We start from the raw sequence: 26,370 nt of genomic DNA, 5'->3' as shown, positions 1-26,370 counted from the left end.
CCACTTTGAGGATAACACAGTGCCACCGACGCGGCCCGCTCCCAAGGACTGTGGGCTCTCGTTCCACTTGGTCAACTTGAGTAAAACATTTAAGCGTGTTAACCCTCGCAAGGTTGCCGGCCCAGACGGCATCCCTAGCCGAGTCCTCAGAGCATGCACAGTCTAGCTGGCAAGAAATGTTTGCGGACATATTCAATCTCTCCCTATCCCAGTCTGCTGTCCCCACTTGTTCAAGATGTCCACCATTGTTCCTAAACCCAAAAAAGCAAAGGTAACTGAACTAAATGACTATCGCCCCATAGTGTTACTTCTGTCATCATGAAGTGCTTTGAGAGACTAGTCAAGGATCATATCACCTCCACCTTACATGTCACCCTTGACCCACTTAAATTTGCTTACTGCCCCAATAGGTCCACAGACGATGCAATCGCCATAACAGGAATAGGAGGAATACCTATGTAAGAATGCTGTTCATTGACTATAGCTCAGCCTTCAACACCATAGTACCCTCCAAGCTCATCATTAAGCTTGAGGCCCTGGGTCTCGACCCTGCCCTGTGTAATTGGGTCCTGGACTTCCTGACCGGCAGCCCCCAGGTGGTGAAGGTAGGAAACAACATCTCCACACTGCTGATCCTCAACACTGGGGCCCCACATGGGTGCGTGCTCAGCCCCCTCCTGTACTCCTTGTTTACCCATGACTGCGTGACCACGCACGCCTCCAACTCAATCATTAAGTTTGCAGACGACACAACTGTGGTAGGCCTGATTACCAACAATGATGAGACAGCCTACAGGGAGGAGGTGAGGGCCCTGGCGGAGTGGTGCCAGGAAAATAACCTCTCCCTCAATGTCAACAAAACAAAGGAGCTGATCATGGACTTCAGGAAACAGCAGAGGGAGTCCGCCCCTATGCACATCAACGGGACCACAGTGGAGAAGGTGGAAAGCTTCAAGTTCCTCGGCGTACAATTCACTGACAATCGGAATTTGTCCACTCATTCAGACAGTGTGGTGAAGAAGGCAAAACAGCCTTCTGTTGGACTGTATCAACACCTTACTGCACCTCCCGCAACCGTAAGGCTCTCCAGAGGGTAGTACGGTCTGCCCAACGCATCACCAGGGGCACACTGCCTGCCCTCCAGGACACCTACAGCACCCGATGTCACAGGAAGGCCACAAAGATCATCCAGAAGGCGAGGTCAGTACAGGTGCATCAAAGCTGGGACAGAGAGACTAAAAAACAGCTTCTATCTTGAGGCCATCAGACTGTTAAATAGCCATCACTAGCCGGCTACCACCCGGCTACTCAACCCTGCACCTTAGAGGCTGCTGCCCTATATACATAGATATAGAATCACTGGCCACTTTAATAATGGAACACTAGTCACTTAAATAATGTTCATTGCTTTACTCATCTCATATGTACATACTGTATTCTATTCTACTGTATTTTAGTCAATGACCCTCCGACATTGATAGCCGAATACACTAATTTGAAGGGGTGTGCACATACTTTTGTATATATAGTGTATGTGATGTCAGTTTTATACCACAGACATGGAGTACTCCTCAGAAGCCTAGCTTTGAAGTACAGTCACAAATCTGCACACACAGCACACACACACTTTTAGAATAGAGCTGAAACCCTTTCCACGTGACTGAGCCGGCACATACACACGATGTTGGGCACTGATGCAAATACCTCAATTATTTAGGGAAGGAGAGGGACACATGCAATTACTGTTAATATTATTAATTTCACAGGCCATTTACGATGCGCCCGCCTGGGCTTAGGAGAGACACAGACTTAGGGACAGGGGGGAGCAGGATGGAGCGAGTGGGAGAGAGGGATGGAGGGAGTGGGAGAGAGGGATGGAGGGAGAGGGAGAGTGGGAGAGAAGGAGGGAGTGGGAGAGAGGGACGGAGGGAGTGGGAGAGAGGGAGGGAGTGGGAGAGAGGGATGGAGGGAGGGAGTGGGAGAGAGGGAGGGAGTGGGAGAGAGGGATGGAGGGAGGGAGTGGGGGAGAGGGATGGAGAGAGGGAGTGGGGGAGAGTGCTGAGGGAAATGGGGTATAAGGGCAGAGATAAAGAGAGAAGAGAGAAGCATTATCTTTGGTTTTGATCATGGTAATTACAGTTCCTCTTGTGTTACATGCAATTTACACAAAGGACATTTATGCTGTGATTAAGCAAATGGGCCATTTTCATGTCAATGTTTAAACATTTGTAATGAAGCTCATTTCATGCCACAGACATATGAATAAGAGATGGAGAGATAAAGCGGAGAAGGCGTGACAGGGAGAGGAAGAGAGAGAGAGGGATGGAAGATATTAATCTTGACAGAGGGATGGTAGGAGACAAACACTTTATTTGGATAGTCCCAAGTAGATTATTTCTGCTTCTATCTATCAAATCAGAAACTAGAGGAGAGAATTGCTAGCTATTGATGATGGGGGAAAACATTGATGCAGTTACATTATTTTGGACAATATTATAGCGACACTTTGACTCCAAGTACCGATTTAAATAAATAAAACAATTGCTATGTTGCGCGAATTGCTTGTTCCTGCGCTAAAACTCAGTTATTTTTCATCCTATATCTTGTTTTTTTAAATAGTGAGCCAACATGTTTTCAGCACTTTTATTTCCATGACTGATAAAAACAAACACTGAGTGTACAAAACATTAGGAACAGCCTCCTAATATTGAGTTGCACTCCCCCTTTGCCATCAGATCAGCCTCAGTTCATCGGGGCATGGACTTCACAAGGTGTCGAAAGCATTCCACAGGGATGCTGGCCCATGATGACTCCAATGCTTCCCCCAGTTGTGTCAAGTTGGCAGGATGCCTTTTGGGTGGTGGACCATTCAAATCAAATCAAATTTTATTTTGTCACATGCGCCGAATACAACAGATGTAGACCTTACAGTGAAATGCTTACTTACAAGCCCTTAACCAACAATGCAGTTAAAAAAATAAGAATATGCAATAAAAGTAAGAAATAATAAAATAGCAGCAGTAAAATAACAATAGCGAGGCTATATACAGGGGGTATCGGTACAGAGTCAATGTGGGAGGGCACTGGTTAGTCGAGGTAATATGTACATGTAGGTAGAGTTATTAAAGTGACTGTGCATAGATAATAACAGAGATGCACACAGGAAAATGTTGAGTGTGGAAAAACCCAGCAGCTTTGCAGTTCTTGACACAAACCTGTGCGCCTGGAACCTACTACCATACTTCATTCAAGGCACTTACATTTTATGTCTTGCCCATTCACCCTCTAAATGGCACACATACAGAATCCATGTCTCAATTGTTTCAAGGCTTAAAAATCCTTATTTAAACCTGTTAGGGCTAGGGGCCAGCATTTGCACGTCTGGATAATTTTTTTTACCCGATTTAATCTGGTTACTAATCCTACCCAGTAACTAGAATATGCATATACTTATTATATATGGATAGAAAACACTCTAAAGTTTCTAAAACTGTTTGAATGGTGTCTGTGAGTATAACAGAACTCATTTGGCAGGCAAAACCCTGAGACATTTTCTGACAGGAAGTGGATACCTGATGTGTTGTATTGACTTTAAACCTATCCCATTGAAAAACACAGGGGCTGAGGAATATTTTGGCACTTCCTATTGCTTCCACTAGATGTCACCAGCCTTTACAAAGTGTTTTGAGTCTTCTGGAGGGAGATCTGACCGAACAAGAGCCATGGAACGATGATGTCCCATTAGACACCTGGCGCGCGAGTTCATGTTGGGTACCCTCGTTCCAATACGTTATAAAAGAGTATGCATTCGTCCACCTTGAATATTATTCATGTTCTGGTTAAAAAAGGCCCTAATGATTTATGCTATACAACGTTTGACATGTTTGAACGAACGTAAATATATTTTTTCCCCTCGTTCATGACGAGAAGTCCGGCTGGCTTAGATCATGTGCTAACAAGACGGAGATTTTTGGACATAAATGATGAGCTTTTTTGAACAAAACTACATTCGTTATGGACCTGTGATACCTGGAAGTGACATCTGATGAAGAGAATCAAAGGTAATGGATTATTTACATAGTATTTTCGATTTTAGATCTCCCCAACATGACGTCTAGTCTGTATCGCAACGCGTATTTTTCTGGGCGCAGTGCTCAGATTATTGCAAAGTGTGATTTCCCAGTAAGGTTATTTTTAAATCTGGCAAGTTGATTGCGTTCAAGAGATGTAAATCTATAATTCTTTAAATAACAATATAATATTTTACCAATGTTTTCTAATTTTAATTATTTAATTTGTGACGCTGACTTGACTGCCGGTTATTGGAGGGAAACGATTTCCTCAACATCAATGCCATAGTAAAACGCTGTTTTTGGATATAAATATGAACTTGATAGAACTAAAAATGCATGCATTGTCTAACATAATGTCCTAGGAGTGTCATCTGATGGAGATTGTAAAAGGTTAGTGCATCATTTTAGCTGGTTTTATGGTTTTGGTGACCCTGTCTTTGACTTGACAAAACATTACACACAACTCTTGTAAATGTACTGTCCTAACATACTCTAAATTTATGCTTTCGCCGTAAAAACTTTTTGAAATCGTAAAACGTGGTTAGATTAAGGAGATGTTTATCTTTCAAATGGTGTAAAATAGTTGTATTTTTGAAAAATTTGAATTTTGACATTTATTTGGATTCAAATTTGCCGCTCTTGAAATGCACCTGCTGTTGATGGAGTGCACCACGGGTGGCACGCTAGCGTCCCACCTAGCCCATAGAGGTTAACCAGTCTCCTCTCCTTCATCTACACTGATTGAAGTGATTTTAACAAGTGACATCAATAAAGGATCATACTTTCCACCTGGTCAGTCTATATCATGGAAAGAGCAGGTGTTCTTAATATTTTGTATACTCAGTGTCATGACTGTCCTGCTTGGCTCAGGTTACCAATGACCACAATCCTGCAGAGAGATTTCATCCCCACCAGAGGAGATGGGATCTCAAGGGATAGGAAGATGTGGGGGTTTTATGACCCCTCATGCCCATGGTAAATCTTAGGCAACAGACAAAATTCCTTTGTCCTCTCACTATGGAGAACCAGCCTCAGAACATTAAACATGCAATAAAGCGACTTTGGAACAATGGTTTGCGTCAGCCACAATGGTGGTCATGACGATAGATGGAATATGAAAATTTGGCATTTTTGTTTTGTTATTAAAGGTTAATAGATTACGTTATTATGAAAACATTGTAACTTTAAGAGTTTTCCTAGTATATGCTTGATGTTTATACATTGTACGTTGTGTGGAAAATGTCCAAATCAAAGAAAATGTTTTGGTAAAGATGAAATGTGAAGCTAGCTGTCTAAATTGGATTTGAGTAAAATCTAGACCTTGCCTCAACTTGGTATGCCCAGAGAATTGCCCTAAAGGCGCTTACGCCCACTTCTGACCCGAGGGTATAAGACATGAGTTAAGAAGTAACATATCAGACTAAGTGACCCGAGCTGCAGCCATGGTCTGAATAGTCAACGAACCCAAAACGCGACACAAGGTTGAAGACAAATAAATATTTTTTCTACCCAAGCTACACATGAGTAGCTGTGTCTAAATGGGTGAATTCAAGCCGGACCACCTAGCCTCCACTCTCCATCGAACCGTGGTATCTACGCTGTTTCATTCCTACGCTGTGAGCTCTGAGCTACAGAGCTGTCTGTCCTTAGAAGACCCCTTCCAGAGCAAGGGCGAGGAATCAGACCACTTAGCCAAAAGGACACTGACATCGTGAGGACAACCAGAGAGTTGCGCCGGAGAAGTGCGTCATTGAGAAGCCTAAACGAGCCACGCGGAGCTTCCCATCTGAGACCTCCAACATGTAATTACATCATTATATTCTGACCCATAAGAGCGGCAGTTCGGGGCAAGGTTAGAGTTAAAATAAGCATAGCTGACTAATGCACCCAAATGTATATTTCTCTCGTGTACTTTCTCTTTTTCTCTCTTTTAAATCCCCATTTTGGGTAACGTGCCATAGTGTGTTGGCCCATTATACTAAGTCCTAATCAATAGCCTAGACTGTGTGTTGTGTATCTTTTATCATCATTTTAGCTTTCTAGTAAATAAATAATCAACTAAAATTGGTGTGGTACAAACCCATTGGTGGGACCCGGGTTTGTGCAGATTCCCGGATTATGCGACGTTCAGAATGAGACTATAGAAGAAGTGGATTAATTAGCGACTGTTGTAAAATCGATATTCGGATATTCTTTGAGTCAATTTGGGAAATAGAAATTCAATAAAACTAATTTTCCCATGGTGCCCCAAGTTAATGAGTTAATAATTGCTTGATTCATTTAATCACGCAGTTAGAAACCTTTAATCATTCGATGAGCAACAGTCGTCACATTAACTAATACAACGTCATGACATCAGTATATAGTGAGCAATATGTTTGGAAAATCAAATCGTAGTAACATCGCATCGCAATACATAGAATCATGAGAATCACAATACATATCGTATTGGCACCTAAGTTTCGTGATAATACCGTATCCTGAGGTCCCTGGCAATTCCCAGTCTTGTTAGCTATAGAAGTGAGCAGGAAGAAAATACATTGCCATTCAATTAAAAAAGAGAACGAGGGGAAAGGGAAGGAGAGGATTTGGAAGGCACCAGGAGTGATGAATGGATAGCAGTATCAGGAATGAAGGACAGAGAAGGAGAGTGATGGCTAGTAAGAAACAGGCCTAGGTGGGAGACAGAGAGAAGTTACAAATACCAGGCGGTTGGAATGGGGAGCGTTGTGGGACTGGGAGTAAAGACTCCACTTCCTTAGCTAGACATGAAGACAGACGGCAGACAGGCAGGCAGGGAGGCAGGCAGGGAGACAGCAGGCAGGGAGACGGAAGGCAGGCAGGGAGACGGAAGGCAGGCGGGAGACGGAAGGCAGACGGGAGACGGAAGGCAGACAGGGAGACGGAAAGCAGACGGAAGGCAGACGGAAGGCAGGCAGGGAGACGGAAGGCAGGCAGGGAGACGGAAGGCAGGCAGGGAGACGGAAGGCAGGCAGGGAGACGGAAGGCAGACGGAAGGCAGACAGGGAGACGGAAGGCAGGCAGGGAGACGGAAGGCAGGCAGGGAGACGGAAGGCAGGCAGGGAGACGGAAGGCAGGCAGGGAGACGGAAGGCAGGCAGGGAGACGGAAGGCAGGCAGGGAGACGGAAGGCAGGCAGGGAGACGGAAGGCAGGCAGGGAGACGGAAGGCAGGCAGGGAGACGGAAGGCAGGCAGGGAGACGGAAGGCAGGCAGGGGAGACGGAAGGCAGGCAGGGAGACGGAAGGCAGGCAGGGAGACGGAAGGCAGGCAGGGAGACGGAAGGCAGGCAGGGAGACGGAAGGCAGGCAGGGAGACGGAAGGCAGGCAGGGAGACGGAAGGCAGGCAGGGAGACGGAAGGCAGGCAGGGAGACGGAAGGCAGGCAGGGAGACGGAAGGCAGGCAGGGAGACGGAAGGCAGGCAGGGAGACGGAAGGCAGGCAAGGCAGGGAGACGGAAGGCAGGCAGGGAGACGGAAGGCAGGCAGGGAGACGGAAGGCAGGCAGGGAGACGGAAGGCAGGCAGGGAGACGGAAGGCAGGCAGGGAGACGGAAGGCAGGCAGGGAGACGGAAGGCAGGCAGGGAGACGGAAGGCAGGCAGGGAGACGGAAGGCAGGCAGGGAGACGGAAGGCAGGCAAGGAGACGGAAGGCAGGCAGGGAGACGGAAGGCAGGCAGGGAGACGGAAGGCAGGCAGGGAGACAGACAGACAGCAGGCAGATGGACGGAAAATACCTGGAGGCTGGGAAGAGGAGATGTTATGGGGACACACTTCTCACAGCTAGTGTGGTGGTGTCAAACCATTAAGGGAACACTGAGTGAAGTAAAGTCCCCACGTCTGCAGACAGAGCAGAGAGAGCAGAGCAGAGCAGAGCAGAGAGAGCAGAGCAGAGAGCAGAGAGAGCAGAGCAGAGAGCAGAACAGAGCGAGCAGAGCAGAGAGAGCAGAGAAGAGAGAGCAGAGCAGAGAGAGCAGAGCAGAGCGAGCAGAGAGCAGAGCAGAGCAGAGAGCAGAGCAGAGAGCAGAGCAGACAGAGCAGAGAGAGCAGAGAGAGCAGAGCAGAGAGCAGAGAGAGCAGAGCAGAGAGAGCAGAGCAGAGAGAGCAGAGAGTGCAGAGAAGACAGAGCAGAGACAGCAGTGCAGAGCAGAGAGTGCAGAGCAGGCAGGCAGAGACATAGGCATACAGCTGCTGCTTGTTTACAGGTGCTCCCAAAAACAAACGGCACAGCAGAGTGGGATCGATCCATTCTCTGATCACATTAGTACGGCTGGCTGAGAGCACTGCAATTAAAAGCACTGCCGATGAGACAGCCCCAACTCACTCTCTTTCTCAGTTTCTTTCATTTCCTCCTCCATCTATATCCCTCACTCCTAAAGTCCTACACTCATTCAATCACTTCTTTTATCACCCATTCAATCACTCCCTCACTCCTTTCTCACACATTCAATCACTCCCTCACTTCTTTCTCACCCATTCAATCACTCCCTCACTCCTTTCTCACACATTCAATCACTCCCTCACTTCTTTCTCACCCATTCAATCACTCCCTCACTCCTTTCTCACACATTCAATCACTCCCTCACTTCTTTCTCACCCATTCAATCACTCCCTCACTCCTTTCTCACACATTCAATCACTCCCTCACTTCTTTCTCACCCATTCAATCACTCCCTCACTCCTTTTCTCACCCATTCAATCACTCCCTCACTCCTTTTCTCACCCATTCAATCACTCCCTCACTCCTTTTCTCACCCATTCAATCACTCCCTCACTCCTTTCTCACACATTCAATCACTCCCTCACTTCTTTCTCACCCATTCAATCACTCCCTCACTCCTTTCCTCACCCATTCAATCACTCCCTCACTCCTTTTCTCACCCATTCAATCACTCCCTCACTCCTTTCTCACCCATTCAATCACTCCCTCACTCCTTTCTCACCCATTCAATCACTCCCTCACTCCTTTCTCACACATTCAATCACTCCCTCACTCCTTTCTCACCCATTCAATCACTAACTCCTTTTCTCACCCATTCAATCACTCCCTCAGTCCTTTTCTCACCCATTCAATCACTCCCTCACTCCTTTTCTCACCCATTCAATCACTCACTCCTTTTCTCACCCATTCAATCACTCCCTCACTCCTTTCTCACCCACCAAAACTCCAGTAATTTTCCTTCACAGCTTGTTCTCTATCTTTTTAAATTAGGGAGCCAATTTGTTTTCAGCAATCTTATTTCCATGACTGATCAAAACTAGTTTCATCATGGCTCTCTCTTGTCCCTCTGTAGCAGACATATGGAGTGAAATATGTTTGGAACATCGAATCGCAATAAAATCACAGAATCGAATCACAATAGATATTGTATTGGCACCTACAGTTGAAGTCGGAAGTTTACATACACTTAGGTTGGAGTCATTAAAACTCGTTTTTCAACCACTCCACAAATTTCTTGTTAACAAACTATAGTTTCGGCAAGTCGGTTAGGACATCTACTTTCTGCATGACATAAGTAATTTTTCCAACAATTGTTTACAGACAGATTATTTCACTTATAATTTACTGTATCACAATTCCAGTGGGTCAGAAATGTACATACACTAAGTTGACTGTGCCTTTAAACAGCTTGGAAAAATCTAGAAAATGATGTCATGGCTTTAGAAGGTTCTGATAGGTTAATTGACATCATTTGAGTCAATTGGAGGTGTACCTGTGGATGTATTTCAAGGCCTACCTTCAAACTCAGTGCATCTTTGCTTGACATCATGGGCAAATCAAAAGAAATCAGCCAAGACCTCAGAAAAATAAGTTGTAGACCTCCACAAGTCTGGTTCATCCTTGGGAGCAATTTCAAAATGCCTGAAAGTACCACGTTCATCTGTACAAACAATAGTATGCAAGTATAAACACCATGGGACCACGCAGCCGTCATACGGCTCAGGAAGGAGACATGCTCTGTCTCCTAGAGATGAACGTACTTTGGTGCGAAAAGTCCAAATCAATCCCAGAACAACAGCAAAGGACCTTGTGAAGATGCTGGAGGAAACGGGTACAAAAGTATCTATATCCACAGTAAATCGAGTCCTATATTGACATAACCTGAAAGGCCACTCAGCAATGGAAGAAGCCACTGCTCCTAAACCGCCATAAAAAAGCCAGACTACGGTTTGGCAACTGCACATGGGGACAAAGATCGTACTTTTGGGGGAAATGTCCTCTGGTCTGATGAAACAAAAATAGAACTGTTTGGCCATAATGACCATCGTTATGTTTGGAGGAAAAAGGGGGAGGCTTGCAAGCCGAAGAACACCATCCCAACCGTGAAGCACGGGGGTGGCAGTATCATGTTGTGGGGGTGCTTTGCTGCAGGAGGGACTGGTGCACTTCACAAAATAGATGGCACCATGAGGGAGGAAAATTATGTGGATATATTGAAGCAACATCTCAAGACATCAGTCAGGAAGTTAACCTCTCTAGGGTAGGGGGCAGTATTTTCACATCCGGATAAAAAACGTACCCGATTTAATCTGGTTATTACTCCTGCCCAGAAACTCGAATATGCATATAATTGTTTGATTTGGATGGAAAACACCCTAAAGTTTCTAAAACTGTTTGAATGGTGTCTGTGAGTATAACAGAACTCATATGGCAGGCCAAAACCTGAGAAGATTCTGTACAGGAAGTGCCCTCTCTGACCATTTCTTGGCCTTCTATACCCTCTTTATCGAAAACAGAGGATCTCTGCTGTAACGTGACATTTTCTAAGGCTCCCATAGGCTCTCAGAAGGCGCCAGAACGTTGAATGATGACTCTGCAGTCCCTGGCTGAAAAACGGTAGCGCATTTGGATAGTGGTCGATCTGAGAACAATGAAACGGGGGCGCACGTGAAGAGTCCATTTTCTTCTTTGAGTCTTTGAACGAAAACAACGTCTCCCGGTCGGAATATTATCGCTATATTACGAGAAAAATCGCATAAAAATTTAATTTAAACAGCGTTTGACATGCTTCGAAGTACGGTAATGGAATATTTAAAAAAAAATTGTCACGCGTCCGCGCGTCACCGTTCGGATAGTGTCTTGAACGCAAGAACAAAACAGAGGATATTTGAACATAACTATGGATTATTTTGAACCAAAACAACATTTGTGGATGAAGTAGAAGTCCTGGGAGTGCATTCTGACGAAGAACAGCAAAGGTAATCCAATTTTTCTTATAGTAATTCTGAGTTTAGTGAACGCCAAACTTGGTGGGTGTCAAATTAGCTAGCCCGTGATGGCGAGCTATCTACTCAGAATATTGCAAAATGTGCTTTTGCCGAAAAGCTATTTTAAAATCTGACACCGCGATTGCATAAAGGAGTTCTGTATCTATAATTCTTAAAATAATTGTTATGTTTTTTGTGAACGTTTATCGTGAGTAATTTAGTAAATTCACCAGAAGTTTTCGGTATGTTTGCTAGTTCTGAACGTCACATGCTAATGTAAAAAGCTGTTTTTTGATATAAATATGAACTTGATTGAACAAAACATGCATGTATTGTATAACATAATGTCCTAGGAGTGTCATCTGATGAAGATCATCAAAGGTTAGTGCTGCATTTAGCTGTGGTTTGGGTTTTTGTGACATTATATGCTAGCTTGAAAAATGGGTGTGTGATTATTTCTGGCTGGGTACTCTCCTGACATAATCTTTCGATGTAAAGCCTTTTTGAAATCGGACAATTTGGTTAGATTAACGAGAGTCTTGTCTTTAAAATGGTGTAAAATAGTCATATGTTTGAGAAATTGAAGTAATAGCATTTTTAAGGTTTTTTAATATCGTGCCACTCGATTCCACTGGCTGTTGACTAGGTGGGACGATTTCGTCCCACATACCCGAGAGAGGTTAAAGCTTGGTCGCAAATGGGTCTTCCAAATGGACAATGACCCCAAGCATACTTCCAAAGTTGTGGCGAAATGGCTTAAGGACAACAAAGTCAAGGTACTGGAGAGGCCATCACAAAGCCCTGACCTCAATCCTATAGAAAATTTGGGGGCAGAACTGAAAAAGTGTGTGCGATCAAGGAGGCCTACAAACCTGACTCAGTTATACCAGCTCTGTCAGGAGCAATGGGCCAAAATTCACCCAATTTATTGTGGGAAGCTTGTGGAAGGCTACCCAAAACATTTGACCCAAGTTAAACAATTTAAAGGCAATGCTACCAAATACTAATTGAGTGTATGTAAACTTCGGACCCACTGGGAATGTGATGAAAGAAATAAAAGCTGAAATAAATCAATCATTCTCTCTACTATTATTCGGACATTTCACATTCTTAAAATAAAGTGGTGACCCTAACTGACCTAAGACAGGGACATTTTTACTAGGATTAAATGTCAGGAAATGTGAAAAACTGAGTTTAGATGTATTTGGCTAAGGTGTATGTAAACTTCCAACTTCACCTGTAAGTATCATGATAATATCATATCGTGAGGTCCCTGGCAATTCCCAGCCCTATTTGACTAGTGGAGATTCATCAAGTCATTTTGTAGCTGAGCTGAATGTAGAAGAGGAGTCTCATTTCAGCCTTGTAACCAGTATGACTGGCTAGTGCTGCCTTTTATCCATCATGTTCTTTTGTATGTGAGTGCAGAACACAGAGAGTGTGTGTTGGTTGGTCAGAGAATGTGTATTGCTTGCTTGTTGGTTTGTTAGAGTGGTCGGCTGGTGTATTGGATTAATATTCTCATGGTCAGATGTGGTATTTGGGAGAGGTGAGCCTTGTTCGGCTCGTTCTGCCAGAGAGATATCACAAATATTGATTTAGCATTCCCTGCTATATTGTGCTGCAGACAGGCAGAGAGCAGCGCAGAGAATGAAGGGTCCTTAAGATCTGCACAGGCTTTTCAAAGGACAGCCCTAATGCATGTTCTCCATTGATCGACCGAGTAAATGTGCTGCTGTCCAGCCTCTAAAGGTCTGATAGGCCTTACAAAACTGCAGCTAAGCACACACACTGAGCTATTGAGTACTACCCATTGCCAGGCACTTGAAGTACAAAACCTACAGTCTGTATGTGCTGCTGGTATTGATCTCGCTGCTTTATACCCTGGCTGGAGGCCATGGGGTCTGTCTATCCTTCTTATGCCTCGAGTGTGTGTGTGATGTGTGTCTGTGTGTGTGTGGTTGTGTGTGGCTGTGTGTGTGTGGCTGTGTGTGTGTGTGGCTGTGTGTGTGTGTGGTTGTGTGTGGCTGTGTGTGTGTGGCTGTGTGTGTGTGGCTGTGTGTGTGTGTGTGTGTGTGTGTGTGGCTGTGGCTGTGTGTGGCTGTGTGGTTGTGTGTGGCTGTGGGTGTGTGTGGCTGTGTGGTTGTGTGTGGTTGTGTGTGGCTGTGTGTGGCTGTGGGTGTGTGTGGCTGTGGGTGTGTGTGTGTGTGTGTGTGTGTGTGTGGTTGTGTAAGCTGTGTGTGTGTGTGTGTGGCTGTGTGTGGCTGTGTGTGTGTGGCTGTGTGTGTGTGTGTGTGTGTGTGTGTGTGTGTGTGTGTGTGGCTGTGTGGCTGTGTGGCTGTGTGGCTGTGTGGCTGTGTGTGTGTGTGTGTGTGTGTGTGTGTGTGTGTGTGTGTGTGTGTGTGTGTGTGTGTGTGTGTGTGTGTGGTTGTGTGTGTGTGATGTGTGTGTGTGTGTGTGTGTGTGTGTGTGTGTGTGTGTGTGTGTGTGTGTGTGTAAGCTGTGTGTGTGTGTGTAAGCTGTGTGTGTGTGTGTGTGTGTGTGTGTGTGTGTGGCTGTGTGTGTGTGTGTGTGTGTGTGTGTGTGTGTGTGTGTGTGTGTGTGTGTGTGTGTGTGTGTGGCTGTGTGTGTGGCTGTGTGTGTGTGTCAGGGTTTCTATTCCGGTGCTCAGAATGACAGAAATCACATTTAGATGATGGTAATTAACAGAACATACAACTCATGTAATGAAGTAGCAAATAAAACTTCCTTTTCAGCCTCCTGAATGGCGCAGCGGTCTAAGGCACTGCACCGCTGTGCTAGCTGCGTCACTACAGATGCTGGCCGCGACCGGGAGACCCATGAGGTGGTGCACAATTGGCCCAGCGTTGTCCGGGTTAGAGGAGGGTTTGGCCGGCCGGGTTGTCCTTGTCCCGTCCCGCTCTAGTGACTCCCGTGGCGGGCCGGGCGCAAGCACGCTGACACATTGGTGTTTCCGCCGACACATTGGTTGTTTTAGAGGACGCACAGCTCTCAACCTTCACCTCTCCAAAGTCCGTACGGGAGTTACAGCGATGGGACAAGACCTTAACTACCAATTTCTGTTCTGGTTAGAGCCAGTTTGCACTTTTCTGTGAAGGGAGTAGTACACAGCGTTGTACCAGATCTTCAGTTTTTTGGCAATTTCTTGCATGGAATAGCCTTCATTTCTCAGAACAAGAATAGACGAGTTTCAGAAGAAAGATCTTTGTTTCTGGCCATTTTGAGCCTGTAATCGAACCCGCTGATGCTTCAGATACTCAACTAGTCTAAAGAAGGCCAGTTTTATTGCTTCTTTAATCAGAACAGTTTTCAGTTATGCTAACATAATTGCAAAAGGGTTTTCTAATGATCAATTAGCCTTTTAAAATGATAAACACGGATTAGCTAACACAGCGTGCCATTGGAACACAGTAGTGATGGTTGCTGATAATGGGCCTCTGTACGCCTATGTAGATATTCCATAACAAATCTGCCGTTTCCAGCTACAATAGTCATTTACAACATTAACAATGTCTACACTGTATTTCTGATCAATTTGATGTTATTTTAATGGACAAAAAATGCGCTTTTCTTTCAGAAACAAGGACATTTCTAAGGGTACCCAAACTTTTGAATGGTGCCTAAAGCCGGCAAACAAAATCCCTGATGTGTGTGTGTATTTCCATTTGCGCATGTTTTAGGGATGTGATTCGATTACTAATGATTACTTGCGTCATGTCTGAGTCGTGTATGTGTGTCTTTTTGTGCGTGTGTGATACTGTGTGTGTGTGTGTGTGTGTGTGTGTGTGTGTGAGACTCACTGAGGCAGCTGTGGCCGTAGTGCACCATGAAGTCTGCCCCCAAGGCGCGAGCCGTGAAGTCGTCCACGCAGCAGGCTCCGTACGTCACATCACCCATCACAATGGTGTCTGCCTCTGTGAACCTGGGACAGACACACACATGACCAAAACCACTCCTCTGACCGCACATGAACACAAATTGAACTATCCCCCTGTCATTCGACAGCCACGCACACACAATCTCCAATCAGCTCAGTCTATTAGCCCCACTGACCTCCCCTCTTACCATGGCGATCGATACCAAACCTGGCTCCGAGCACAGTGGCATCCTGATAGGGTCAGCAGGATCAATCCCCAGCATGTCACCATGTACTGACTCTCTGACTGGGACAAGTCAAGTAGTTCAATCCCCAGTCTCAGCATGTCACCATGTACTGGCTGTCTCTGACTGGGACAAGTCAAGTAGTTCAATCCCCAGTCTCACCATGTACTGGCTGTCTCTGACAAGTCAAGTAGTTCAATCCCCAGTCTCACCATGTACTGGCTGTCTCTGACTGGGACAAGTCAAGTAGTTCAATCCCCAGTCTCACCATGTACTGGCTGTCTCTGACTGGGACAAGTCAAGTAGTTCAATCCCCAGTCTAGATCACCATGTACTGGCTGTCTCTGACTGGGACAGGTCAAGTAGATCAATCCCCAGTCTCAGCATGTCACCATGTACTGGCTGTCTCTGACTGGGACAGGTCAAGTAGATCAATCCCCAGTCTCAGTTACCATGTACTGGCTGTCTCTGACTGGGACAAGTCAAGTAGTTCAATCCCCAGTCTCAACATGTACTGGCTGTCTCTGACTGGGACAAGTCAAGTAGTTCAATCCCCAGTCTCACCATGTACTGGCTGTCTCTGACTGGGACAAGTCAAGTAGTTCAATCCCCAGTCTCAGCATGTCACCATGTACTGGCTGTCTCTGACTGGGACAGGTCAATTAGTTCAATCCCCAGTCTCAGCATGTCACCATGTACTGGCTGTCTCTGACTGGGACAGGTCAAGTAGTTCAATCCCCAGTCTCAGCATGTCACCATGTACTGGCTGTCTCTGACTGGGACAAGTCAAGTAGTTCAATCCCCAGTCTCAGCATGTCACCATGTACTGGCTGTCTCTGACTGGGACAGGTCAAGTAGTTCAATCCCCAGTCTCAGCATGTCACCATGTACTGGCTGTCTCTGACTGGGACAGGTCAAGTAGTTCAATCCCCAGTCTCAGCATGTCACCATGTACTGGCTGTCTCTGACTGGGACAAGTCAAGTAGTTCAATCCCCAGTCTCAGCATGTCACCATGTACTGGCTGTCTCTGACTGGGACAAGTCAAGTAGTTCAATCCCCAGTCTCAGCATGTCACCATGTACTGGCTGTCTCTGACTGGGACAAGTCAAGTAGTTCAATCCCCAGTCTCAGCATGTCACCATGTACTGGCTGTCTCTGACTGGGACAGGTCAAGTAGTTCAATCCCCAGTCTCAGCATGTCACCATGTACTGGCTGTCTCTGACTGGGACAGGTCAAGTAGTTCAATCCCCAGTCTCAGCATGTCACCATGTACTGGCTGTCTCTGACTGGGACAGGTCAAGTAGATCAATCCCCAGTCTCACCATGTCACCATGTACTGGCTGTCTCTGACTGGGACAAGTCATTAAGTAGATCAATCCCCAGTCTCACCATGTCACCATGTACTGGCTGTCTCTGACTGGGACAAGTCATTAAGTAGATCAATCCCCAGTTTCAGCATGTCACCATGTACTGACTGTCTCTGACTGGGACAAGTCATTAAGTAGATCAATCCCCAGTTTCAGCATGTCACCATGTACTGGCTGTCTCTGACTGGGACAAGTCAAGTAGTTCAATCCCCAGTCTCAGCATGTCACCATGTACTGGCTGTCTCTGACTGGGACAGGTCAAGTAGATCAATCCCCAGTCTCAGCATGTCACCATGTACTGGCTGTCTCTGACTGGGACAAGTCAAGTAGTTCAATCCCCAGTCTCAACATGTACTGGCTGTCTCTGACTGGGACAAGTCAAGTAGTTCAATCCCCAGTCTCACCATGTACTGACTGTCTCTGACTGGGACAAGTCAATTAGTTCAATCCCCAGTCTCAGCATGTCACCATGTACTGGCTGTCTCTGACTGGGACAAGTCAATTAGTTCAATCCCCAGTCTCAGCATGTCACCATGTACTGGCTGTCTCTGACTGGGACAGGTCAAGTAGTTCAATCCCCAGTCTCAGCATGTCACCATGTACTGGCTGTCTCTGACTGGGACAAGTCAAGTAGTTCAATCCCCAGTCTCAGCATGTCACCATGTACTGGCTGTCTCTGACTGGGACAAGTCAAGTAGTTCAATCCCCAGTCTCAGCATGTCACCATGTACTGGCTGTCTCTGACTGGGACAGGTCAAGTAGATCAATCCCCAGTCTCAGCATGTCACCATGTACTGGCTGTCTCTGACTGGGACAGGTCAAGTAGATCAATCCCCAGTCTCAGCATGTCACCATGTACTGGCTGTCTCTGACTGGGACAAGTCAAGTAGTTCAATCCCCAGTCTCAGCATGTCACCATGTACTGGCTGTCTCTGACTGGGACAGGTCAAGTAGTTCAATCCCCAGTCTCAGCATGTCACCATGTACTGGCTGTCTCTGACTGGGACAAGTCAAGTAGTTCAATCCCCAGTCTCAGCATGTCACCATGTACTGGCTGTCTCTGACTGGGACAAGTCAAAGTAGTTCAATCCCCAGTCTCAGCATGTCACCATGTACTGGCTGTCTCTGACTGGGACAGGTCAAGTAGTTCAATCCCCAGTCTCAGCATGTCACCATGTACTGGCTGTCTCTGACTGGGACAGGTCAAGTAGTTCAATCCCCAGTCTCAGCATGTCACCATGTACTGGCTGTCTCTGACTGGGACAGGTCAAGTAGATCAATCCCCAGTCTCACCATGTCACCATGTACTGGCTGTCTCTGACTGGGACAAGTCATTAAGTAGATCAATCCCCAGTCTCACCATGTCACCATGTACTGGCTGTCTCTGACTGGGACAAGTCATTAAGTAGATCAATCCCCAGTTTCAGCATGTCACCATGTACTGACTGTCTCTGACTGGGACAAGTCATTAAGTAGATCAATCCCCAGTTTCAGCATGTCACCATGTACTGGCTGTCTCTGACTGGGACAAGTCATTAAGTAGATCAATCCCCAGTCTCAGCATGTCACCATGTACTGGCTGTCTCTGACTGGGACAAGTCAAGCAGAGGGACTAGGAGTGACATCACTCAGATATTGCTTTTCCATCCCTTTATGATTGACATGCTAAACATCAACAGGGCCTACAGAGCAGTCAGGTTGGCTGGTGGTCCATGAACAGGAGTCAATCATCATCGAACAAAAGAGCTGCAGTCAGTCAGTCAGTCAGTCAGTCAGTCTGCATCAACAGATGAGACATATTAGAGGGTCAGGATTAGAGGTCGACCGATTAATCGGAATGGCCGATTAATTAGGGCCGATTTCAAGTTTTCATAACAATCGGTAATCAGTATTTTTTTTACACCTTTATTTAACTAGGCAAGTCAGATTAAGAACACATTCTTATTTTCAATGACGGCCTAGGAACGGGGGTTAACTGCCTTGTTCAGGGGGGATTCGGGGATTCGTTTTTGCAACCTTCTGGTTACTAGTCCAACGCTCTAACCACCTGCCTTACATTGCACTCCACGAGGAGCCTGCATGGCAGGCTGACTACCTGTTACGCGAGGGCAGCAAGAAGCCAAGGTAAGTTGCTAGCTAGCATTAAACTTATCTTATAAAAAACTATCAATCTTAACATAATCACTAGTTAACTACACATGGTTGATGATATTACTAGTTTATCTAACGTGTCCTGCGTTGCATATAATCGATGCGGTGCCAGTTAATTTCTCATCGAATCACAGCCTACTTCGACAAACGGGTGATGATTTAACAAGCGCATTTGCGAAAAAAGCACTGTCGTTGCACCAATGTACCTAACCATAATGTAACAGCTGTCGTGGAAGAGAGAATGGGACCAAGGCGCAGACGGAATGTGGATACTCATCTTTTTAATAATCACGAGCAAAGCATCCACAGGAAAAACAATAAACAAACTAACGACAGGAACAGAGAAGCAGGCTCAACAAAAGCAGTGCTCTCAAACAACTACCCACAAGTGACAAACAAAAACACACACCTGTTTATAGGACTCCCAATCAGAGGCAACTAGAAACACCTGCCTCCAATTGAGAGTCCAGCACCCAACCTACACATAGAAAACTAACCTAGAACATACACAACACAAACCCTCAGCCTGTCAACTCCCAAGATCAGGCTGGTGTAACCGATGTGAAATGGCTAGCTAGTTAGCGGGTGCACACTAATAGCGTTTCAAACGTCACTCGCTCTGAGACTTGGAGTAGTTGTTCCCCTTGCTCTGCATGGGTAATGCTGCTTCGAGGGTGGCTGTTGTCGATGTGTTCCTGGTTCGAGCCCAGGTAGGAGCGAGGAGAGGGACGGAAGCTATACTGTTACACTGGCAATACTAAAGTGCCTATAAGAACATCCAATAGTCAAAGGTATATGAAATACAAATCGTATAGAGAGAAATAGTCCTATAATTCCTATAATAACTACAACCTAAAACATCTTACCTGGGAATATTGACGACTCATGTTAAAAGGAACCACCAGCTTTCATATGTTCTCATGTTCTGAGCAAGGAACTTAAACGTTAGCTTTTTTACATGGCACATATTGCACTTTTACTTTGTTTTTGCATTATTTAAACCAAATTGAACATGTTTCATTATTTATTTGAGGCTAAATTGATTTTATTTATGTATTATATTAAGTTAAAATAAGTGTTCATTCAGTATTGTTGTAATTGTCATTATTACAAATAAATAAATAAAATAAAAACAATCGTCCGATTAATCGGTATCGGGTTTTTGGTCCTCCAATAATCGGTATCGGCGTTGAAAAATCATAATCGGTCGACCTCTAGTCAGGATAAATAGAGACTAGTTGATAATCTGATTAGTAGGGGGTAGGGGTAAGTAAGGACACTATTATTTTTATAGGACATGGATTTATAGATAGCACATCTGGATGGAAACTGCACATCTGGATGGAAACTGCAGAGGCAGGGTCAATTACAGATGATCTGTCCATCTGTGGCCTTAGCATAAAATACTATCAACTGCCCTATCCACATTACATACACCTACTACGGAAGGCCTTTTCTATTGAGAAAGCCACAAAGCCATACCAGTTTTTTGTTTTCTTTTGCTCTAATCAATTAAAAGCAACAAATTAATTCATTCTGCATCTCATCATCCCTACGGGGGATTAAAATGCAAAATACAACTCCTTAACACTGACTAAAAGGAGTGAATGCTGAAAGCTGAGAAAGAGAGATGTGAATGGATAAAGGACAGAGTGGGGAAAGAAAGGTGTGAATGGATAAAGGAGAGAGTGAGGAAAGAGAGGTGTGAATGGATAAAGAGATGTTTTTGTAGCTGCTATGGTTTAGTGGCTGTGTTTTGACATATTCAGGCTAGCCAGGAAAGGTAGAATTAATAGTGAGAATAAAGGGGAAAACGAGACAAACATACAGTGTAGCCTACCCACCAACCCAGTCTGACTAACAACAGCTGGCTGTCTACTCAGTGAACCCTTAGACACTGTACACTGGCTACAGAGGCCGTTTCCTCTCTCGCTCTCTCCCTTTTTGAATTCCTCTCTTCCACTGGATTTCATTGTACCTTCAACCTTTAGTTTGATAAGAGGTAGTTCAAAGTTCACTCTCCTTTCCCGCTTCTGTTTTCATCTCTCTTTCTCTGTTTTCCTCTCCATCTGTTTACACCTCTCTCCTTCTCTAATTCCCCCCCCTCTCTCTCGCTTTGTTTTTATCCTTATCTTTTTCAGAATCCCTGACCCCCTCTCTCTCCTCTCTGTTTTCCTCTCTCTCTCCTCTCTGTTTTCCTCTCTCTCTCCTCTCTGTTTTCCTCTCTCTCTCCTCTCTGTTTTCCTCTCTCTCTCCTCTCTGTTTTCCTCTCTCTCTCCTCTCTGGTTTCCTCTCTCTCTCCTCTCTGTTTTCCTCTCTCTCTCCTCTCTGTTTTCCTCTCTCTCTCCTCTGTTTTCCTCTCTCTCTCTCTCTCCTCTGTTTTCCTCTCTCTCTCCTCTCTGTTTTCCTCTCTCTCTCCTCTCTGTTTTCCTCTCTCTCTCCTCTCTGTTTTCTTCTCTCTCTCCTCTCTGTTTTCCTCTCTCTCTCCTCTCTGTTTTCCTCTCTCTCTCTCCTCTCTGTTTTCCTCCCTCTCTCTCCTCTCTGATTTTCTCTCTCTCCTCTCTGTTTTCCTCTCTCTCTCTCCTCTCTGTTTTCCTCTCTCTCTCTCTCCTCTCTGTTTTCTCTCTCTCTCTCTCTCTCTCTCTCTCTCTCTCTCTCCTCTCTGTTTTCCTCTCTCTCCTCTCTGATTTCCTCTCTCTCCTCTCTGTTTTCCTCTCTCTCCTCTCTGATTTTCTCTCTCTCCTCTCTGTTTTCCTCTCTCTCCTCTCTGTTTTCCTCTCTCTCCTCTCTGTTTTCCTCTCTCTCCTCTCTGTTTTCCTCTCTCTCCTCTCTATTTTCCTCTCTCTCCTCTCTGTTTTCCTCTCTCTCCTCTCTGTTTTCCTCTCTCTCCTCTCTGATTTTCTCTCTCTCCTCTGATTTTCTCTCTCTCTCTCTCTCCTCTCTGATTTTCTCTCTCCTCTCTGATTTTCTCTCTCTCCTCTCTGTTTTCCTCTCTCTCCTCTCTGTTTTCCTCTCTCCTCTCTGTTTTTCTCTCTCTCCTCTCTGATTTTCTCTCTCTCCTCTCTGATTTTCTCTCTCCTCTCTGATTTTCTCTCTCTCTCCTCTCTGATTTTCTCTCTCTCTCCTCTCTGATTTTCTCTCTCTCTCCTCTCTGATTTCTCTCTCTCCTCTCTGTTTTCCTCTCTCTCCTCTCTGTTTTCCTCTCTCTGTTTTCCTCTCTCTCTCTCTCCTCTCTGTTTTCCTCTCTCTCCCTCTCTCTCTCTCTCCTCTCTGTTTTCCTCTCCTCTCTGTTTTTCTCTCTCTCTCTCTCTCTCTCTCTCTCCCTCCCCTCTCTGTTTTCCTCTCTCTCCTCTGTTTTCCTCTGTTTTCCTCTCTCTCTCTCTCTCTCCCTCCCTCTCTCCCTCTCTCCCTCTCTCTCTCCCTCCCTCTCCTCTCTGTTTTCCTCTCTCCCCTCTCTGTTTTCCTCTCTCCCCTCTCTGTTTTCCTCTCTCCTCTCTGTTTTCCTCTCTCCTCTCTGTTTTCCTCTCTGTTTTCCTCTCTCTCTCCTCTCTGTTTTCCTCTCTCTCTCCTCTCTGTTTTCCTCTCTCTCTCCTCTCTGTTTTCCTCTCTCTCCTCTCTCTCTCCTCTCTGTTTTCCTCTCTCTCTCCTCTCTGTTTTCCTCTCTGTTTTCCTCTCTCTCTATCGATGCTCAACTACCTTCACCCTCCAGAGAGGCATGGACTCTCTTTATATTTGTTCTCGTTCTCCATTTCCCTCTCTCTCTTCCACTAATGGCTGCTCTGGTATGAAGGACACTACAGTCCACCTGAGCCTAGTAAAACACAGACACATGGATGAAGGGAACTCATCCAGTAAATCAATATTGGCTTTCCAAGATTTGATTCGCTTATCCTTTCTTTCGTCAAGGTCTTGATTTCAGTGTGTGTTGTGCATGTTGTGTGTGTGTGACAGAGAGTGAAAGAGGGAGAGCTGTGCAATAGAGGGATCCTGATAATGGGAGACTAAGAACTAGCCTAAATCCCTCAGTTTGGTGTGTGTGTGTTTGTGAGAGAGAGATACTGGCTCTCTCTCTGAGTCTGAACAATAGGCTTCCTTAAATCTCATTGCCCCTGTTGTTTTAAGGCACACTAATGACATTGTTAGAGCTGCATAAATGTATGTCTCCCAGGTAAAACATATATATGGCTATCCCACAAGAATGTTGAAGAGAGATGCCCTGCAGTCTACCCTCCACAGCAGCGGTCTACCCACCGCAGCAGCGGCCTACCCTCCGCAGCAGCGGCCTACCCTCCGCAGCAGCGGCCTACCCTCCGCAGCAGCGGCCTACCCTCCGCAGCAGCGGCCTACCCTCCGCAGCAGCGGCCTACCCTCCGCAGCAGCGGCCTACCCTCCGCAGCAGCGGCCTACCCACCGCAGCAGCAGCCTACCCACCGCAGCAGCAGTCTACCCACCGCAGCAGCAGTCTACCCACCACAGCAGCAGTCTACCCACCACAGCAGCAGTCTACCCACCACAGCAGCAGTCTACCCACCACAGCAGCAGTCTACCCACCACAGCAGCAGTCTACCCACCACAGCAGCAGTCTACCCACCACAGCAGCAGTCTACCCACCACAGCAGCAGTCTACCCTCCATACTGCAATCTCCACAATGCAAACGACCGCACTGCAGAATATTACTGTATCTAATAAAGCATCCATCTGCAAGAAATATCATTATTATGCCATCTTATTGGTGCTACACATCTCATTATTTCCACTGCGTGAGTACACTGAAATACCTGGGTAATAGATGCAATGAATCTGATTACAGAGCTGAGGCCCCAATGAGAGATGTGATGCTACCTGGGATCAGGAGAGTAATTACAGAGCTGAGGCCTCAATGAGAGATGTGATGCTACCTGGGATCAGGAGAGTAATTACAGAGCTGAGGCCCCAATGAGAGATGTGATGCTACCTGGGATCAGGAGAGTAATTACAGAGCTGAGGCCTCAATGAGAGATGTGATGCTACCTGGGATCAGGAGAGTAATTACAGAGCTGAGGCCTCAATGAGAGATGTGATGCTACCTGGGATCAGGAGAGTAATTACAGAGCTGAGGCCTCAATGAGAGATGTGATGCTACCTGGGATCAGGAGAGTAATTACAGAGCTGAGGCCTCAATGAGAGATGTGATGCTACCTGGGATCAAGAGGAGTGCAATCCCCCTGTCCCACCGGAGTAGGGCTGAACGAGGGAGAGAAAGAAGGAACGAGAGAGGGGGCTATAGAAGGAGAGAGGGAAAAGGAGAGAGAGATAGGGGAGAGAGAGAGAGAAACATTGAGGGAGAGATGAGAAAAAGGATAGAGAGAGAGAAGGACGGCTACCAGTGTTTACAGCAACCCAACCCTCATCCCCATCTCACATTGGACTTGTGATAACACATCTCTCGCTCTCCATTTCCTGGCTGGAGTTACCATCTCTGGCTCTTGAGCTGAAACATCTGAAGTGAAATGCCATTAAGATGTCATTTAGATGACGAGAAGCCTGTGAACTTGTTAATTATGGGCCCTCTTCAGCAGATAGTTAGAACAGAGCTCATAGCTAGGTGACTGGAGAGTTGTGGTTATGTACTACAGAGAAAGATGCATAAACAGATGCTCACTGTACAGCTTGACTAAGGGGTTATTTACATGGTGGATCGATGCCGTTCCCTCCCACTGTCAAGGGGATCACAAGGTTAGATCCATCCACGTCTCGCTGTCCTCAGGAGATGAGATCCTTGCCTGACTGTGACAGGAATTTCATCAGAGCCCAGCATGGGTGAAAGAGGGGTCTCTCTCTCTCTCTCTCTCTCTCTCTCTCTCTCTCTCTCTCTCTCTCTCTCTCTCTCTCTCTCTCTCTCTCTCTCTCTCTCTCTCTCTCTCTCTCTCTCTCTCTCTCTCTCTCTCTCTCTCTCTCTCTCTCTCTCTCTCTCTCTCTCTCTCTCTCTCTCTCTCTCTCTCTCTCTCTCTCTCTCTCTCTCTCTCTCTCTCTCTCTCTCTCTCTCTCTCTCTCTCTCTCTCACGGCAGACAGACTTCCCCATCACCACACAAACCCATTCCCTGTCAACCAACGACACTTCTTCCTTGATGACAATGAATTGTTTGTGCTTTAACTAACATGCTGCTTTAATTAGTTTGATTAGGTGCTGACAGGCGTTTGGGTTGTCACTAAGCCTTCATTACGAAGACTCCCGTGGCGTTGCTCTGGAGATGGAGTGCTTCTCCCTTCAAGACATTCAATCATGATGTTTCAGACACAATTCTGACTGTTTACTACGGAGATTCATCATTACACCAACCTAACAAGACAGACACTACAAACAGCTGTGTGTGTGTGTCTGTGTCTGTGTGTGTGTGTCTGCGTGTGTCAAGAAAACTCTGGCAACATTCTACCAATATGTCTAACTGTTGTTGATTTTTGCGAGGGGAATGGACCAATAAAGTTGTAGCCAGACCACAGTAAGCTGACTTAACAAGAGGTCCAGTCATATGAAACAAAACATCCCCCAACAATTGAGACATTGACAAGTACACACAGCAGACAGAACAGACAGAACAGACAGAACAGACACAACAGACAGAACAGACAGAACAGACACAGCAGACAGAACAGACACAGCAGACACAGCAGACACGACAGACAGAACAGACACGACAGACAGAACAGACACGACAGACAGAACAGACACAGCAGACAGAACAGACACAGCAGACAGAACAGACACAGCAGACACAACAGACACAGCAGACACAACAGACAGAACAGACACAGCAGACACAGCAGACACAACAGACACAGCAGACACAGCAGACAGAACAGACACAGCAGACAGAACAGACACAGCAGACAGAACAGACACAGCAGACACAACAGACACAACAGACACAACAGACACAACAGACACAACAGACAGAACAGACACAGCAGACAGAACAGACACAGCAGACAGAACAGACACAGCAGACAGAACAGACAGAACAGACACAGCAGACACAGCAGACACAGCAGACACAGCAGACACAGCAGACACAACAGACACAGCAGACACAACAGACAGAACAGACACAACAGACAGAACAGACACAGCAGACAGAACAGACACAGCAGACACAGCAGACAGAACAGACACAGCAGACACAACAGACAGAACAGACACAGCAGACAGAACAGACACAGCAGACAGAACAGACACAACAGACACAGCAGACACAACAGACAGAACAGACACAACAGACACAGCAGACACAACAGACAGAACAGACACAGCAGACACAACAGACAGAACAGACACAGCAGACAGAACAGACACAGCAGACACAACAGACACAGCAGACAGAACAGACACAGCAGACACAGCAGACACAACAGACACAGCAGACACAACAGACACAGCAGACAGAACAGAC

At 46.0% G+C, this 26,370-nt stretch overlaps 1 protein-coding gene across 1 annotated transcript in view; it reads right to left on the bottom strand.

Moving 5' to 3' along the window:
* Window positions 1-26,370, bottom strand: part of dph1 (diphthamide biosynthesis 1) — a 95,290-nt gene that overhangs the window by 38,229 nt on the left and 30,691 nt on the right. Inside the window, exon 4 of the mRNA XM_014163047.2 lies at window positions 15,121-15,242. Within this exon, the coding sequence (XP_014018522.2) occupies window positions 15,121-15,242 (122 nt within the window). The remainder of the gene's footprint in view (window positions 1-15,120; window positions 15,243-26,370) is intronic.

The sequence above is a fragment of the Salmo salar genome, chromosome ssa20 (genome assembly GCF_905237065.1).
Source record: "Salmo salar chromosome ssa20, Ssal_v3.1, whole genome shotgun sequence".
Classification (NCBI taxonomy): domain Eukaryota; kingdom Metazoa; phylum Chordata; class Actinopteri; order Salmoniformes; family Salmonidae; genus Salmo; species Salmo salar.
The sequence above is the reverse complement of the archived record's forward strand: the minus strand, read 5'-3'. Positions and strand labels throughout refer to the sequence as shown.